This window comes from Myotis nattereri, assembly GCF_964212035.1.
Source record: "Myotis nattereri genome assembly, chromosome: 21".
NCBI classification, from domain to species: Eukaryota; Metazoa; Chordata; class Mammalia; order Chiroptera; family Vespertilionidae; genus Myotis; species Myotis nattereri.
This window is the reverse complement of record NC_138097.1, coordinates 16,592,391-16,610,847: the sequence shown is the minus strand read 5'-3', so window position 1 is coordinate 16,610,847 and position 18,457 is coordinate 16,592,391. Positions and strand designations below refer to the sequence as shown.

At 55.0% G+C, this 18,457-nt stretch overlaps 1 protein-coding gene across 1 annotated transcript in view; it reads left to right on the top strand.

The window, feature by feature from the left end:
* ADAMTS17 (ADAM metallopeptidase with thrombospondin type 1 motif 17) overlaps positions 1-18,457 on the top strand; it is a gene marked incomplete at both ends in the record, with an annotated part of 87,782 nt that overhangs the window by 14,657 nt on the left and 54,668 nt on the right. The window contains 4 exons of the mRNA XM_081114829.1: positions 3,636-3,808; positions 7,556-7,639; positions 8,856-9,013; positions 11,366-11,409. Of these exons, the coding sequence (XP_080970955.1) occupies positions 3,636-3,808; positions 7,556-7,639; positions 8,856-9,013; positions 11,366-11,409 (459 nt within the window). The remainder of the gene's footprint in view (positions 1-3,635; positions 3,809-7,555; positions 7,640-8,855; positions 9,014-11,365; positions 11,410-18,457) is intronic.

The following is an 18,457-nucleotide window of genomic DNA, read 5'->3' as shown; positions in this document are numbered from 1 at the left end:
GCTTTTCCGACTGCTCTGCGGAGTCCTCTGACCTCCCGTGCCTGTCGGGGACCTCCTGGCTTTGACTCGGGGGCGCCTTTCCTTGCATGGGGCTGACCGTGGGCAGGGGCCGGCCAAGCGTCTGGGTGTCAGGCCTGCTCTGCCCTGGGGCAGGGGGTCCTCTGAGCCACATCTGGACGGCGGGTTGGTTCCCTTTGGGGCAGGGCTCAATCATATTTCAGTGTTGAGTGTTTGGAGCCGCACTGGGGCCGAGGCCCTCAATTAATTTCTGTCAGGGGCCTGCTTGGCTTGGCCTCTGAGTTTGAAAAACTGCCCTTTTCTGTATAGATGGCCGCTTCTCAGTGGTCTTGGCTGTTCTGGTGATGTGAGCGTCCGCCTTTCATACCCTCCAGGGAAATGCCTGCCCCCAAATCTCCCTCCATGTCCCTCCCTGGTGCCCTTCCCCTAATAAAGACGGAGGTTTTGCACTTGAACATTGGCAGAAAAAGCACGGGTGTTCTTTTATAAATGTATATTTTTAAAATATATTTTTATTGATCTCAGAGAGGAAGGGAGAGGGAGAGATAGAAACATCAGTGATGACGAGAATCATGGATCAGCTGCCTCCTGCACGCCCCACACTGGGGATGGAGCCCACAACCCGGGCCTGTGCCATCACCAGGAATTGATCCGTGACCTCCCGGTTCATAGGTCGATGCTCAACCACTGAGCCACGCTGGCCGGGCTCCTTGCAGTATTTTATATACATGAGTTATCTAGCACTTAAACATTCACATATTGCCTTCTACTTTCAGTCCCAAAAACGGGAACATTATTTGTCACAGAACAAATTTAAACTCCTTTCCTCCTTAAAGACTTATTCTAACTTAAGTAAAATTGCATTATCTGTTCTGAAAACAAATGTTGTGCATCTATAGCTAAAGGGTTCTCGGGGAAAGATTTCTATCCGTGCAGAGCAACTTGCCAAATCTTTTGTGACTCCCCATCGGTCAAAGCCACGCAGGACACGAGCGTCAGAAAGACCAGCCGACCTTCGCTACAGAGAAGCCTGGTGCTTCTGTGACTGGCTCTAGAAACTGCGAACTCCCACGAGGGAAGGTTCTGGTAACAAACAAAATGTAACCAGGAGTCAAAAACGATGTTGCTTGCATCTGGCAGATACATCAGCCTGTTTTTCTGAAATGCTTTTATCCCTGGAAAGTTGTTATGCATACCAAAAAAGGAAGGGTTTTTAGCCCAGATGAAACACACGAGAGCAGCCTACCGTGTGCTTGACTGGACAAAGGCGTGCAAAACACAGAAAAGCGGAGTACGCATAACTAGCTCCACTCGTTCCTAAAACGTGGGCTTCAAGTATGGTTATGTTTTGGGGGTGTTTTTTTCCCCCCCTGGAAATTTATTTTTCCTTCCGTCGACTCTCTATTGCTTTATGGAAATGAAATGGAGGATTTCTTCTTCTTCGATCTGCCCTGTTGCCACCTGAATTGCTCAGAAATCTCTCTCGTTGGCCTGAGGTGGAGGCGGGAGGAGCAGATCAGCCGCCTTCCTACCTGGGACATGAGAGGAACCATGGGCCTGCTCATGGTGGGGCGGGCGTGGGAACGTTGGACCCGCAGGCCATATAAGGCCCGAGAACTCATTCGGTCAGGCCCTGCCAAGGCATTAGGGGTGACTTCATTAAATGTTTGACTGAATAGAGCAGGCTAATTTTTTTACAATATATTTTTTATTGATTTCAGAGAGGAAGGAAGAGAGAGAGAGAGAGAGAAACATTGATGATGAGAGAGACTCATGGATGGGCTGCCTCCTGCACACCCCCTGCTGGGGATCGAGCCTCTGCAACCTGGGCATGCGCCCTGACCGGGAATCGAACCGTGACCTCCTGGTTCATAGGTCGATACTCAGCCATTGAGCCACACCGGCCGGGCTAGCAGGCTAATTTTTCAGTGGCTCCTTTTGTATGGCCCACAAAGGATGTTATAAACATTCAAATGGCTCTTGGCAGAAACAAGGCTCCCCACCCCTGGTCCAGATGGTCCCCTGTCCTGGGGCAGTGCCTCGCACACAGTGCTTCTCAGTCAGTATTTGCTGGCTGAAGGGCTCTCTTTCCACCTCCCCCACAGGCAGCAGTGCCTGGCTGCTGGGTACCTCTGTGGCCATGACCATGGGTGGGAAGGTCAGGTGGGGCCAGCTCAGCTTCGCTCCCCCTGGTCCTGCTAGTCCCAAGGGTGGGGTCTGCGTCATACCTCCTGCCTAGTGCGAGTGCTGATTTTTTAAAAATATTTTTATTGCCCTAGCCGGTTTGGCTCAATGGATAGAGCATCGGTCTGCAGACTCAAGGGTCCCGGGTTCGATTCCGGTCAAGAGCATGTACCTTGGTTGTGGGCACAAACCCAGTGGGGAGTGTGCAGGAGGCAGCTGATCGGTGTTTCTGATTCTCTGTCCCTCTCCCTTCCTCTCTGTAAAAAATCAATAAAATATATTAAAAAAATATTTTTATTGATTTCAGAGAGGAAGGGAGAAAGAGTGAGATAGAAACATCAGTGATGAGAATCATTGATGGCAAGCGCTGATTTCGGACTTCAAGATTGATCGGCTCTTTATTTGGGATCTTAACTAGACAAAAAAAAACCACACAAAAAAAACCCCAAAAAACAAAACAATCACAAAACTCTCATTTTGCACCTTTCTTTGTAAGGAATTTACATGCAAAAGATGCCTTTTATGAAAACGACTTGGCCTTGGGCAAAGTTATTTAAAGAATTCATCCTTGGAGAGCAAAACTTATTTTTTTTTTTCCTTTTTGAAAAAAAGAAAAAGAGAAGAGAAGGCCGTTCTCTCTCAAGGATGCAGGGTTTCTGCAGCTGCCGGAAAGTTCCCCTGGCTGGGAGCTCTTCCCAACACGTGGAGCCACCGTTTCCAGGCGAAAACAGGGTGTTTTTCTACAAACCGACCCTTTGCTTTGGCTGAAGGAAAAAAAAGTGATCAGAGAAGAATTTGGGAGGCCTGAGAACTTTATGTAAGTCTGTGTGTGTGTGCAAACTTCAACCCGCCACCTAGATCCCGGCCGGTGTGGCTCAGCGTCTACTCATCCAGGCAGTGAAACTGATGACCTAGCAAAGTCCATCTCTGTTGTTCAGCGAAGGCAGGCGACCTGGATGTGACACAGGAATACACCGTTTCCAGGCAGGGGACAGCTTTTCGATCATCTCGGGCCTGGCCTGCGTGGCTCAGTGGTTGAGCATCCACCTAGGAACCGGGAGGTTACCAGTTCGATTCCTGGTCAGGGCACATGACTGGGTTGTGAGCTCGGTCCCCAGTAGGGGGCATGCACGGGGCAGCCCATCGATGATGCTCTCTCATCACTGATATTTCTCTCTCTCGCTTCCTCTCTGAAATCAATAAAAATATATTAAAAAAAAAAAAAAAGCCTGGCTAGATCCGCATCACTGACTTCTCTAGGCCCCCTCCCGCACCGGTGAGCGGGCCCGGCTCCCCTATGATTGTGCAGACCCCTCACTGGCCGGTGGAGCGTGTCCTTTCTCGCAGGGAGGCTCCGTGAGGCCTGCTCCATGCACGGGGTTGGGAATCGCGCGGCCACCAAGGACTGCACTCACGCCTTCCTTGTTTTCTAGAAAAGAAGAAGCCGGGGAAGGGCGGGCCGTCGCCGGACTGGCGGGAGCGGAGGAGCGCCATCCGGCTCACCAACGAGCACACAGTGGAGACCCTGGTGGTGGCCGACGCCGACATGGTGCAGTACCACGGGGCCGAGGCCGCACAGAGGTTCATCCTCACCGTCATGAACATGGTGAGTCCTGGCGGGTCCCCAACCAGGCAGCCAGCATCCTCATCTCCTCCTCCGTTCAGGGGGAGGCAGGCCCACACAGCCTGTGATCCCTGGGGGGCTGGCGGGTGTGCCCATGGTGGATGGCGCTGTTCGACCGCCTGGGTCTGCATAGCGAGGGGGCCCTGCCCGCCACTCCTTTTGGAAGCCATCCAAGACCCTTGCTGTGCGGGGGACCCATCCCCTGGGATGAAGAGCCCAGTGAGCCCTGTCGCTGCACTCCCTGCTCTGAGGAGTCCCGTCTAGTAGGAGGAATCGAGATCAAAATGTAATGCAAAACAGATCCTGCCCAGCTGGTGTGGCTCAGTGGTTGAGCATCGACCTATGAACCAGGAGGTCACGGTTCGATTCCCTGTCAGGGCACATGCCCGGGTTGCAGGCTCCATCCCCAGTAGGGGGTGTGCAGGAGGCAGCTGATCCATGATTCTGTCTCATCACTGATGTTTCTCTCTCTCTCCCTCTCCCTCTCTGAAGTCAATACAAATATGTTCAACAACAGCAACAGCTACAAAAACAACAAAAACAGGTCCTGCTGTGCGCAGCGAAGCCTGGCTGGAAGCCGGGGTCCCCCGATGCGTGGAGTCTCCCTGTCTGTGTTGCCTTTTGTGACTGGACCCTGGGGTCGCTCCCACCTTCAGGCGGTTGTGGAGGAGGCTGCGGTGAACGTGGGCGTGCAGATAACCCGCCTGAGCCCCTGCCGCCGTTTCCTTTTAGGGATTTGCCCAGCGGTGGGATCGCTTTTGCTAACTCCTCGTGCTGCGCGGCCCTGGTTTCTGAGAAGGGTTTCTGTCTTTCCTGTGCCGAAACCCGGTCGCCCTGGTGGCTGGGTAATGACTGGTTGTGGCCTCTCGTCCCCCCAGAGGAAGCCCAGACAGCGGGCTGGGGGCCTGGCCCCGTTCCCGACTCCTCCATCTGCGGATAATTTCATCTCATTTATTTCTTTTTAAATTGTCCGGGTCACGAATGCAAGGAATAAACCTTCATTACAACAACTGAAGTAGGCATAAGACAAAGCTCCTATTTTTATGTTTCTTTTATAATTTCTCTTTTTTTTAAAAAATATATTTTATTGATTTTTTACAGAGAGGAATGGAGAGAGATAGAGAGTTAGAAACATCGATGAGAGAGAAACATTGATCAGCTGCCTCCTGCACACCTCCCACTGGGGATGTGCCCGCAACCCAGGTACATGCCCTTGACCGGAATCGAACCTGGGACTTTTCAGTCCGCAAGCCGACGCTCTATCCACTGAGCCAAACCGGTTTCGGCAATTTCTCTTTTTTAAAAAAAATATATATTTATTGATTTCAGAGAGGAAGGGACAGGGAGAGAAATAGAAACATCAATGATCGGCTGCCTCCTGCATGTCCCCCACTGGGGATCGAACCTGCAACCCCGGGCATGTGCCCCGACCGGGAATCGAACCTCCACCTCTTGGTTCCTAGGTCGATGCTCAACCACTGAGCCAAGCTGCCGGGCCTGCTTTGTGCTTTAAAAGGTCCCTCCGCCTGGCTCTTATCCAGGGACCTGCTCCGAGCTGTGTCCCCAACAAACCACTCACCTGCCCAGGTCCACGCAGAGGGAGAAGCCTCTTGCCAGCCATCCTGGGGGTCCCCCAGCAGGAAGCGCAGAGAGAGGGGGTGCTGTGTCCCCGGCTTTCGGCTTCCCACGGTTTTCCAAATGTTGCCTAGTGTCTTTTTCCACACGTAACTTGCTTTTCCTGTGGTTGGGGGCGGGCACGGTGACACAGGAGCAGGGATAGTCTAAAGAACAAATCGTAGCCGGGGCCGGAGAGCTGACAGCAGCAGGCCTGGGTCTGGGCAGCCCCGTTGGAAAATGGGCCCCTGGACAGAGCGTCCGTTGTTCTCAGCTTCCTTAACAACCACCGGCAGAGCGAGACGCCGACGCGTTCCAGGCAGGTCCCGCGCGGAGGGAAAATGACATCAATTTTACTCAGTGACCAGGCGGAACGGATAAGCAGCCTCTCTCTGGCGACCAGAGAGGCCAGCGCGGTGTGTGAGCACCCCTGGTCCTCATACCCTGCGGCCTCCCGGCGGGGAGGGGGTGCTTGTTAAATGCAGCCGGCGGGGCCCAGCCCAGGGTCTCAAGCCATAGGCCTGGCCCGGGCTCCAAGTCCCCAGGTGATGCTGGGGCTGCTGCTCCAGGGACCCCACGAGAGGCGCTGTGGGAGGAAACACCCCCTCCTGTGTGGGGTCCGAATGGCGCCCTAATTGCAGAGTGTCGCTCTCAGTCTCCAGATGCCCCTGGGGAGGCCCTGATTCACACAGGAAGGGGGTGCTGTTGTGAAAACCCCTCTTGGGTCCGGCCGGTGTGGCTCAGTGGTTGAGTGTCGACCTGTGAACCAGGAGGTCACGGTTCGATTCCCGGTCGGGGCATATGCCCGGGTTACAGGCTCGATGCCCAGTAGGGGGGTGTGCAGGAGGCAGCCGATCCATGATTCTCTCTCATCATGGATATTTCTCTCTCTCTCTCTCTCTCTCTCTCTCTCTCTCTCTCTCTTTCTCTCTCTCTCTCTGCCTCTCCCTTTCTCTCTGAAATCAATAAAAAACGTATGTTTAAAAATCAGGTCTGTAGGCAGGCATCGCCCCCCGGCGTGCCCCATTCAGGAGAGCAGGTGTGGGAGCCCGACCACAGCTAATGTGCCTGCCCCCTGGCGGGAGCTGCCCACGTTCCCACAGGCCCAGCCGAGTCCAGGGCCGACGCACAGGCCCGTCCTGGCAGCCGGTCCGCCAGACGGAAATCGGACAACAGCCACCACACACAGCAGCGGCCGCGGAGACATGGAATCGAGTCTCCCGGCTGCTTTTTCCCATGGAAATTCCTGCTCAGGACAAGTCTGGAGGCAGCGTCCAGGCGATGTTTGGAGAGACACCTGGCCGGGCAGGGAACAGCGCGCCCGTCGTCTGGAAATTCTGTCTCGGGCGCCCAGCGCCGGCTGCGCCCTGGCGAGTGGTCAGAGCCCGGCTGCAGCTGTCACATTGCCTTGGCAGCCTGGGGGGGCCCAGCTGGGCGACGTGGGGACACGGCCAGGGAGGGGCAGACGGGGACGGAGAAGAAGCAGGTGACGGGCCCCTGGGGAGGAGCTGTTCACCGGCCTAGAGGGTTTTTGTTTTTTTAAAAAATATTTTTTTCTTGATTTCAGAGAGGAAGGGAGAGGGAAAGAGAGAGAGAGAAGCATCAATGATAGAGAATCATGGATGGGCTGCCTCCTGCACGCCCCCTACTGAGGGTCGAGCCTGAAACCTGGGCCTGTGCCCTGACCGGGAATCAACCATGACCTCCTGGTTCATAGGTCGAAGGTCAATCACTGAGCCACACCAGCTGGACTAACCATTAACTTTTAATTAATATATTTTTTAATTAATAGAACTTACACTTTATGATGGATAAATACATGGATTTATAGTTTATTCGTTTATATTTTATGTTTTAGTTTTATAGAATAATTGAACGCATAGAGGGTTCCCCATAACGTTTCACCGGTTACTAACGTCTAACAACGTACTCATGCGTTGGTGATAACTAAAGGATCAATATGGGTCCCATTATTCACTAGAGTCCATCGTTGGCTCTGATTTCCGTAGTTTTTACCTAATCGCTCTTCTCTGTTCTAGGATCCCATCCGGGATACCATGATATTTAAAAAAAATGCTTAGATTGACCTCTTTCTTTCCTTTTCTCTCTCGATAGGTTTACAATATGTTCCAGCACCAGACGTTGGGGATCAAGGTGAACATCCAGGTCACCAAGCTCGTGCTGCTACAACAGCGCCCTGTGAGTCCCTGAGCGCCGCCCACAGGGAGTGTCCCGGTCTGGCAGCTCCGTAGGAGCCCAGGGGGTTGTCTGGCTCATCCAGGCTCCCGGGCTCTGCAGATGGCATCAGTGTGCCCAGGGCCAGGGACCCGGATATCCGGGGAGAAGAGGGTACATGCCATTCCTGGAAGCGGGGGGTGCAGCCGTCCGCTTAGAATCTCGGCACCCTGAGCAGGGGCCTGAGCGCCCCCCTCCTCCGCCCGGCACGTCTCAGCAGAGCAGACCGTGGCACCACGGCCGCCCTCCTGTCGCTCTCCCTGAGCTTCAGCACGTATTTGGAGTCACCGTGGCATCGCTCTCGGGCGTTTTGGTCGAGTGCTTCCGTGGGACACTCCCACGGCCAGGCAGGGAGGGTGACGGGGAGGGGCCGATGCTTGGTGGGCGCATGCTGTTCAGTTTACCGAAAAGAGCACTTGTCCTTTTTTTATTTTTAACGTATTTTTATTGATCTCAGAGATCAATGTCTTTTATTGGTTTTGAGAGAAAGAGGAAGGGAGAGGGGTAGAGAGAGAAACATCGATGAGAGAGGAACATCGCCGATCGGCTGCCTCCTGCACGCCCCCTGCTGTGGATCGAGCCCACAACCTGGGCATGTGCCCTGACCAGGAATTGAACCGGCAACCTCTTGGTTCCTGGGGTGACTGATGCTCTACCACTGAGCCACACCAGTCGGACAAAGAGCACTTTTCTTTAATAACATAGTCTGGCCCTGGCCGGTTGGGCTCGGTGGATAGAGCGTCAGCCTGCAGACTGAAGGGTCCCGGGTTTGATTTCGGTCAAGAGCACGTCCCTCGGTGGCAGGCCCGATCCCCGGCCCTGGTTGGGGCACGTGTGGGAGGCGACCAATCGATGTGTGTCTCTCACATCGACGTTTCTCTCTCTGTCTCTCCCCCTCCCTCCCACTCTCCTAAAAATCAGTGGAAAAATATCTTCGGGGGAGGATTAACCAAAAATAAACAGCATAGTCTCCATCTGAACGTATACGTAGACCCACGGTGGCCTCTGCCTGCGTCTCTGCGTCCACCCCCAGCGTTAGGTTTGTATTCGGGGAAGCGTGTCCGGAACGACGACCCAGCGGGCAGCCGTGTCCGCCTCACACTGGAGTCTGAGCACCAACGCCGGCTTCCCTGGGGCCTTGGCTTCTCTCAATGCCCCCCCACCCCCCGATTTCTTCCAGGCCAAGCTGTCCATTGGGCACCACGGAGAGCGGTCCCTGGAGAGCTTCTGCCACTGGCAGAACGAGGAGTACGGAGGCGCCCGATACCTCGGCAACAACCAGGTGCCCGGAGGCAAGGACGACACGCCCCCCGTGGACGCCGCCGTGTTCGTGACCAGGTAACGTGGGCGGCCTGCACCCCCAAACGTGCTTGGGGGAAGCCGTTTCCCGTGGGAGAGGGAAGAGGGCCGTTGGCTGGGAATTCAGGCTTGGCCATCGGACCGTTGGCCACCTGTGCGAGGCTCAGTTTCCTCATCCGGGCAGTGGGCATCACAGCAGAAATGTGGAAGCCACCCCGTGGCCATGAGTGGGTGAGCGGATACACAGAAGGTGTCTCTCTCACGTCGATGTTTCTCTCTCTTTCTCTCCCCCTCCCTTCCACTCTCTCCAAAAATCAATGGAAACTATCCTTGGGTTGAAGAGTAACAAAACAAGAAAAAAAAATGGTCCAGATGCTGAATTTCGTGTTCGATGTGTTCGACCACAAGTAAACCTGCTTAAGAATGTCCTTTCCACCTGAGCACATGCTGGGGTGCTGATTGCACGCGGGGGGGTCCTGAGTGGGGGTGCTGGGCAGGGGGGAGACTGGAGGTCAGAAAAGCAAGATTTCTTTTTCTTTTTCGTAATCTTTACCTGAGGATATTTTTCCATTGATTTTTAGAGGCTGTGGAAGGGCACACGGGGAGTGGGGGGGCAGAGAGAGAGAGAAACATCGATGTGAGAGAGACACATCGATTGGTTGCCTCCCGCACGCACCCTGACTGGGGCTGGGGATCAAACCTGCAGCCCAGGTACGTGCCCTTGACCGGGAATCGAACGCAATACCCTTCGGTGTGCAGGCTGTCGCTCTAACCACTGAGCCACCGGCCAGGGCAGGTTTTCTTCAGCCGCAGGCAGGGCCCGCCGAGGCCCGCCGAGGGCTCTGACCTGCACCCAGCCCAGGGCCAGCCTTCTCCTTCTCCCTTTGGTGCTGGCACCTCCTGAGCTCCCCGCGCCACCCCCACTCCGCCCACTGCTGCGGGGCTGCTGGACCTGCAGGACGGGTGTCTGCCCGCCCCGTCAAGTCCTCCGTGCCCTCGCAGATGTGAAATTAAAGACCTCCCAGCAGCCGGGGGAGGCGGTGTGAGAGTGGGGGCGGCCGCCAACTTGGCCGAGAGGCATTGTTTAATAATTAGAGGCTGAGAGCTGCAATTCCCCGGGTTGGGATAATAACAGGCTGATGTTTTCGCACGGAAATTGGGTGTGAGGCCACTGCTGCGCCGGGAAGCTGCTTCTTCCTCCCAGAGTGATCCTGCCAGGGCCACGCAGTCCCGCGTCCTGGGCCCTAGGCGAGGTTTATTCTCTTTTGTGTCCCCCCTCCCTGTCCCTCATGGGCTGAGCCCGAGCCCTGTATTCCCCTGGACGCCCACCAAACCTGCAGACGGCCAGCCGCGGGGAAGGGAGCACAAATGAAATCATGGCCAGCAGGAGCCACCGAGCAGGAGCGGCGGGAGCTGGGTTGTCAGCAGCTGCGGCCAGGGCTGGACGCCAGAGCACCCCCGAGGGGACCGAGTCGGGGGCTGGGACAGAGGACTGGGACCCAGGCGTCCACTCCTCACCCGGCGTTACCTGTGACTCTGTCTCCCCCCCACGCCCCGAGCCCTCCGTCCCCCCAAGAGCAGCCAGAGGCTAGGATGAGTCTCTGTACCTGCAGGATGGGGATGGGGTCAGGTTTTGAGTAGCTTCACTTTTTCTCTTTTCCACCACCACATACCTGGGGGGACCAGGGAGCTTTAAAGAAATATATTCAGGAATGACTTTGGCCAACGTGGCTCAGGGGTTGAGCATCGACCTATGAACCAGGAGGTCACGGTTCAATTCCCAGTCAAGGGCACATGGGTTTTGGGCTCGATCCCCAGTAGGGGGCGTGCAGGAGGCAGCCGATCCATGATTCTCTCCCATCATTGATGTTTCCATGTCTCTCTCTCTCCCTTTCTCTTTGAAATAAATAAAAAAAAAAAAAGATACATTTAAGAAAAGGAATGGCTTTGGGGTTGCCTTCTGGTTTCAGCATCTAAACCCCGACCGAGGCTGCCCAAGCAGAGTCGCTTGGGGAAGTCACTGTAGGTTGAGCGTATTGACTTAGTAATTGTTTCTGACCCATGACTTGGCACGCGTTTTCTCCCCAAATGCTTTCAGCTGTTGGAAGGGGGCCCTCCAGCCACCGAGTGTTCGGTGTGGACGAGTTTAGCGGGAAAAGGGGGGTCCTGGGTGGGTAGGTGGGGGTTGCACTGGGAAATGCAGATGAGCTGCTATGGGCAAGCCCTGCTGTTCATGACCCGTCATCGTCTCCCGTGACAAGTAGAGCAGTGATGTCGCGATGGGCGGGATGACTCTCAGCGTGGAAGTGTGTGCTCCCCCCATCCCCGCCCCCTCCCCCCACACCACCCCGGTTCTGCATGCACCTGACTGCTGTTCCGTTTTCTTTGTAGGACAGATTTCTGCGTGCACAAAGACGAACCGTGCGACACCGTCGGTAAGTTTCGAGTTAAAATAATAATTGAAGGGGCCGCTATATCCCCTTTGATACTTCATGCCTTTTCCGTCGCCTCTTTTCTTGTAGAAATGGATCATTTGACTTTATTCTGCTTATTTTTCCAGAAAAGTGTTGACAGTTCTTATGGCAGGAGGCGTCCAGACAGGGTTAATAAGGAAGATAGGAAATGTTAAGCTGGGGGAGGGGGGACCACGGGGGGACCCTGAGGTGACTGTGTTTGGGGCGCATTTGTCTCTGAGCCTCTCGGCCACCAGTGCCGGAGTGGGGGGGACCCCCCTGAGTTAATGCGATTGTCATGAGACAGAACTTACTGGTTTGTTCTCGTGCCCATGGGTGGTTTCCCCGTGCGTCCTGGGTGAGGTGTGACCGGGGTGAGCCCCGGCAGCAGCAGGCTTTGCTTTCCGGTCAGATAGCAACGCTACCACCAGCCCTTGCTGCTGGACAAACACATTTTCCTTCCCCTCCCTCCCTCCCTCCTCTTCCTTCTCCTTCTCCCCCTGCCCCCCACCCCGGCCATTTCCTCTCAACCCTCCCCAGGTGTACCTGGCTGCTCGTAGCCTTCAGATTGACCCATTCTTTGGGCATCGGAATAGACTGCGAGGTTCACAGGGGCCCCTAGAGGGGTTTCAGTGAGGTCAGCAATCGCCCAAACCTCTGTTCCCGAGGAGGTCACAGTACGGCGCCGCCGAGTGCGAACTGCTGAACCTGCTGTGCTTAGCATTGTAGGAACACGGGCTGGGCCTGGGCAGTGTATGCCCTGGAATTCACATGTTCAAAACCCGGGCTTCCCTTGGAGTTCTTGTCGCGTCTCATCTCCATCCCTCTCTCTGGCTTTGCCACGTACAAGCCAGAGATTTTGGTTAAATCGTCATAATCCTTGCCCTGGCAGGTTTGGCTCAGTGCGTAGAGCATCGGCCTGCAGACTGAAAGGTCCCAAGTTCGATTCCGGTCAAGGGCACATATCTGGGTGGCAGGCTCGATCCCTGGCCCTGGTTGGGGCTCGTGTGTGAAGCAACCAATAGAAGTATCTCTCACATCGATGTTTCTCTCTCTCTGACTCTCCCCCTCCTTTCCTCTCTCTCAAAAAAAAAAAATCTTTGTAATCCTTAAAAGACCACTTCAAAGGGCACTTTAAGGCCCTTTGAGATCTAGCTAACGGTGACAGCTGCCATGGATGTCACCTGTTAGAGTCTTTACAGGTTGTCCTCCGCCCATCCTCTGAACAGACCTGCGAGCCAGGTGTCGGACCCCAGGCGTGCTTCCTCTTTGGGGGCCGTGTCCACAACGAGTGACTAGACTTTTCAGTGTGATATCGGCCTTGATAGAGGGACCGCTGACACCCGTCTCAGCCTGGCTGGGGCTGTCGGTGACCAGTCCATGCTGACCTCTGTCCACTGACAGGGCTGCCCAGGCGGGGGCTGTCCTTCCCCGTGTCCACGACTCAGCGTGGACGGCCACCGCTCTTCCGTCTCTGCTCCACCCTCCTGCTCACTGAGCTTGTCCCCATGGAGGCCCCGGTGCCTCATGTGCCTCAGAGGACTCTACACTACACAGGCACAGGCTTTACCCGTGTGTCGTGTCCCTCAGCGCCTGGCCCAGGGCTTGGAAGACTTAGTCCCCACGGCTGATGAATGAATGATGACTGGATGAGTGAGTGAATGAATGAATGATTGAATGAATGAATGACTCAATAGGAATGAAAGATTGATGGAATGGATGAGAGAATGATTCAATGACTAGGAATGAATGAATGATTGAATTGTTGAACGAATGATTGAATGAGTGAATGAATAGAAATGAGTGATTGAATGAATGAGTGAATGAATGAATGAATGAATGAATATGCAGGAACTCCAGTGTGTCCAACCAACGTGCATCTGGTTGTATGGTTTTCTCTCGTATGACTTAGAGCTGGCTTTTGTTTATTCTCTTCTGAGTACATAACCCTCATCTCTGCCCTGAGCTGTGAGGATGTGCTGTATTCCAGTTGGCGGAGAAACCCCCCGAGTCCCACGTCCTCCCGTCCCCCCCATCCGCCCTGAGAAGCTTCTCTGCCCTCTCACTGGGGCTGTTGGACCGTCCAGTTCTCAGAAGGGTGCAGTCTGTCCCACCCGCAGCCCTTTCCCGTTTCCCACGGTATTCCACGGTCGATTCCATGAAAACGATGAGTGTTTTTGGTGTGGCTTTTCTTTTCTTTCTATTTTTTTGCAGGGGAAATGCCAATTCCACTTAATACTTCTTCCTCCAAGCTCCCACTGCCTTTTTCTAGTTCGGTTTCATACTCCTCCAATGTTTTCTATTGTCTCCTGTCTCCTGGACCCCATGGTTACAAAATCATACAGGACCCAACAGCTGTGCGTGGGCCATGCCAGGGGGGCTGGGGAGCGCCACGGCACTCTCCTCTCCACCTTGGCCGAGCCACTGATTAAATGGAAGGGTTCCCGGAGCCACAGGGCGAGGGGACCGGCGGGGGCCCCTGGGGCCGGCCTCACGGGCCGGTTGCAGCATTTCTCCTGCCATCGAGCGCCAGCTGCCAAGATAAACACACGTTTGGAGATCAAGTGGGAACCCCCAGAGGTTTTCATCTTGGAAAAATAAATCTGGAAGTGTCGGGCCAAGAAGCCCTTTGCGTCCACACCCGGATCTGCTCAGCCTGCGTGCGAACGTCGGAGGGAGTGGAGAAGGCGAGGATGCTGGCGCAGGCCCTCCCCAGTGTGCGCCCTCGGGCCTGTCCCCTTCACCTCCCGTCTGCGGCATCGTGGCCGGACCCCCGCGTGCCTGCGGTGATGTCAGGATGAAGCGCGCACACAAGCACATGGACAGCGTGTGGCACAGCGCCCGCCGCCGTGGGAAACGGTGGCTGTGATTTTTGTTAGCCGTTTCCCGAAGCTGACCGCCCTTTGCAGGGTCTTAGTGTCAGAAGGTCCCTGGTACTTCCAATCAGTCAGCAATTCTTGTCCCCTCTACCTTCAGAATACAGGTGACCCCTTTTTAAAAAAAAAAAAAATTATTGATTTCAGAGAGGAACGAAGGGGGTGGGGGCAGAGAGGAACATCAATGATGAGAGATACTCATGGATCGGCTGCCTCCTGCACACCCCACACTGGGGATGGAGCCCGCAATCAGGCATGTGCCCTGGCCAGGAATCGAACTGTGATCTCTGGGTTCATAGGTCAACGCTCAACCACTGAGCCATGCTGGCTGGGCCAGTGGACCCTTTTTTAAATAAATACATTTTTATTGATTTCTCATCACTGATGTTTCTCTCTCTCTCCCTCTCCCTTCCTCTCTAAAATCAATAAAAGTATATTTATTATAAAAAAACAGCTCAGGAGAAAGCAGAAAAAGAAGACCCTTTGAGACAAGATTTAGGGAGTTCAGGAACACCAGGCACCTGAGCAGCCAAACTATGATCCAGACGCCTCCTTCCCTGAGAAAGCCCCGGCATGCTGGGAAATGACTCATCCTGTGACCCCAGCTCCGGTGCACGCCATCTGATCCTAAGGAAGAGATCAGCCAGGAAGCCTGTAGAAAGGTGTGGTTGGGCTGCACATGGTCCCCGTCAGCAACGGCCGGGTCCCCGCCTCCAGGCCCTGCCAGGCCAGCGGACGAGGGTGCCAGCCACTCCTGTACGCCCGTGTCCAGTTTCCGCGCAATTCCAGTGGCGGGCGGATGGAGTCGGGAGCCAAGGTGCCCCGGGAAATGTCTCTAATGGAATGAGAAGACCCAGACACTTGGACGGAGGGTCCCTGGCAAGAGGCCTTACACCGGCCGCTCCATTCAACTTTTCATTGGCTTGTCTGAGGGTAAGTAGCTGTGCCCTTGGGGTTGGACGGTCTTTGCTACGAGGCCCGAGGCCAGGAACACAGCGCTGGAAACAGTGAGGCACGCCGTCCTGAGACACGGAGCCACGTGAATCCCCGAGGCAAGTGCTGATCTTGAAGATGGCCTCCGATCCTCCCTCCCTCCCCTCGGAAGTGTGGGCTCGCACCTGCGCTCCAACAGGAAGGTTTTCCGCCTGCAAAATGCCTCCTGGTGCCAACGTTACTTTCCATTCGGGGGTGGGGGCGGGGAAGGGGCTGCCTTCTAAGACCTACCTTGTCAGTTCCTCCTCCTCCTCCTCCTCCTCCTCCTCCTCCTCCTCCTCCTCCCCACAGACCATTCTCGTTCCCTCGCTGCTGCAAGACAAAGAGAAGGCTTCCTAAGTGGGTCACCAGGCGGAGTCCGAGCACCTATGTTTCATGGGGGTCAGGAAACACGGATATGTTCCCTCGTGTGTGTGTGTGTGTGTGTGTGTGTATTAAAATTTTTTGTTTGTCCTGGCAGTGGTTGACCGTTGACCTGTGAACCAGGAGGTCACTGGTTCGATTCCCAGTCAGGGCACATGCCCAGTTGTATGCTCAATCCCCAGTAGGGCGTGTGCAGGAGGCAGCCGATCAGTGATTCTCTTTCGTCATTGATGTTTCTATCTCCCTCTCCCTTCCTCCCTCTCTCAAATCAATAAAAACTTACTTAAAAATAAAAGGAAAGTGAGTGCCCAAGGCAGCCAGTGCGGACAAAGAGCTTTCTGTGTCCTCCTGTGGCCGCTCCGGAACATGTGAATCCAGGAGAAGGTTCAGGCAGGTCAGAGGGGACCCCGGGAAAACAGCGCCCTTTCCCCGCCTTTGCACTTGGGGTGAAGAGCGGGGACCGGGGAAGAAAGACGTTTTTGCCTCTGCACAAAGGCGAGCGTTCTCTCTCCCAGATCGCATCCCGCTGAGTCCCCTCCTTGGAATGTGTGACGACGGAGTAATTTGTGGCAGAGGAACCATGTCTGTGTTTCAACTTGTTCTTTTTTTTTTTCCAAACTTTATTTTATCTTTTTAGACAAGGGAGAGGGAGAGAAAGATAGAAACATCAGTGATGAGAGAGAATCATGGATCAGCTGCCTCCTGCACCCCCCCCCATCCCCCACTAGGGATGGAGCCCGCCACCCGGGCATGTGCCCTGACAGGGAATCAAACCCTGACATCCTGGTTCCTAGGTTGACGCTCAACCACTGAGCCACACGGCCTGGGCAGAATTGATTTTCGTTGTGCTGGGGTGTCTCCCATAATTGTCCTCTCTCACCTCTTCCCGAAGGTGAGCCCTCCATCACGGTCACTAATGATAGTTCCACACATCCCCTTGGGTGGACAAACACTGCCCTCCCAGAAGGGGCAGGCACCGGTGGCCTTGCTCTGGGATGGCCGCGGGCACGAGTGCTGGGACCCCAGCCCGCCCGCTCAGTGTGGGGAGGCTCGGAGGCCGCCCAGGTGCGCACGTCACCCCCACCCCGCGCCCCCTGGCTCAGCGCCCACGCCTGTCGGGGCGCCGGGCTTTGCAGAAGATCCAGCGGAACAAAGCCCCCTTGTTCCTATCGCGCCTCTGTTCCAACGTGCCACGCTCCCTTTCATCCCGGCGAGCTGCCTGCCAGCGAGGCATTCAAGAGCAAGCCAAAGCCGGGCGGACGCCCAGACGTAAAGCTGAGAACTGTCTGCCCACAGTGGCACCTCCCCGGTGCGTACCTGGCCGCCTGCTTCCTCCCAGCGTCTGTGTTGGTGTTTAGGCCACCGTTGTTCCAGGTGGATGCATCCACAGTAGCTGCGGGGCAAAGGGCAAACTCTTGGGTGATCACCGTGGTGCCATCAATGCCACCCAGACCCTCTGGGGGCCAAGGCGCAGTGTAGTTAACTAGGACCGTTTGGGGTGCAATCCACTTGGCTGACTAGGTCACAGTACAAGGGTCTGCACTGGGCCCGTGTGGTGGCCAAGAGCGTCTCCCAGGCTCTCTGATGGCGCCAGCACCGGGCTGGGGTCCCCGAGCCACTGGCAAAGGTGCCAGCTCGGGGCTGAAGGCACCTCTCGGCCAGGCCAGCCCTGCGCCCAGGAGGAAACAATGGGGTTTATTCCTGCTGCTCGGAGCTGAGCGCCTGAGATGCCGGTCAGCGGAGTTCTGGTCAGTGTCGCCCCAGCTCTCTGGCCTTCCCACAGACCCGCCCAGAGCACGCTTCCCACCCGTTCATGGTTTCTTACAATATATTTGTATGGATCTCAGAGAGGAAGGGAGAGGGGGAGAGGTAGAAACATCAATGATGAGAGAGAATCATGGATCGGCTGCCTCCTGCATGCCCCACTCTGAGGATTAAGCCTGCAACCGGGCATGTGCCCTGACCGGGAATCAAACCGTGACCTCCTGGTTCATAGGTTGATGGTAAACCACTGAGCCACACTGGCCGGGCTCCACATCTTTTAAAGCAAATTCCAGAAGGACTTGGATGTCCCAAGAACAGCGTGGAGGTTTGAACACATACAGGGTCTTCAGCAAATAGTTCTGACTGACCCAGTACCTGACTGGCTTCAGAATGAGTGAAAATTGTTATGTTACATGAAAGGGGGAGATGTCAGTGTGTTGGGATGTCTGTTATCTGAGGGCAATACTTCTCTCATCTCAAAAGGACCATAAGGTCCGGCCAGTATGGCTCAGTGGTTGAGCATCGACCTATGAACCAGGAGGTCACGGTTCGATTCCCGGTCGGGGCACATGCCCGGGTTGCAGGCTCCATCCCCAGTGGGGGGCACGCAGGAGGCAGCCGATCCATGATTCTCTCTCATCATTGATGTTTCCCTCTCTCTCCCTTTCCCTTCCTCTCTCTCTCTAAAAAGATAAAAACATATTTTTTTAAAAAAGCAAAGAAACGTAGGCGAAGCCCCCAGTTGCTTGCCCTTCTGTCTTCAGCGTCCCGGATGTCACGTTCATAAAAGCCTTGAGAGACTCCGCCACGAACACTGCCCCTCCTGCGAAATCCTTACACGCTTTCTTGGCAGAGCTTTTGCTTGACAAATACTTTCTGTTCAACTCCCCCCCCCCCCCCCATTTGGACTCGCTCGAAATAATTGCAGCGATAGATTATATCTGTTCGGGGCTTCCTACGTGAGAAGTGCTCCCCTGGCATGATTCATTGAATCCTCCACCCGGGAGTCGGGTGTCAGTCTCATGTTACCAACA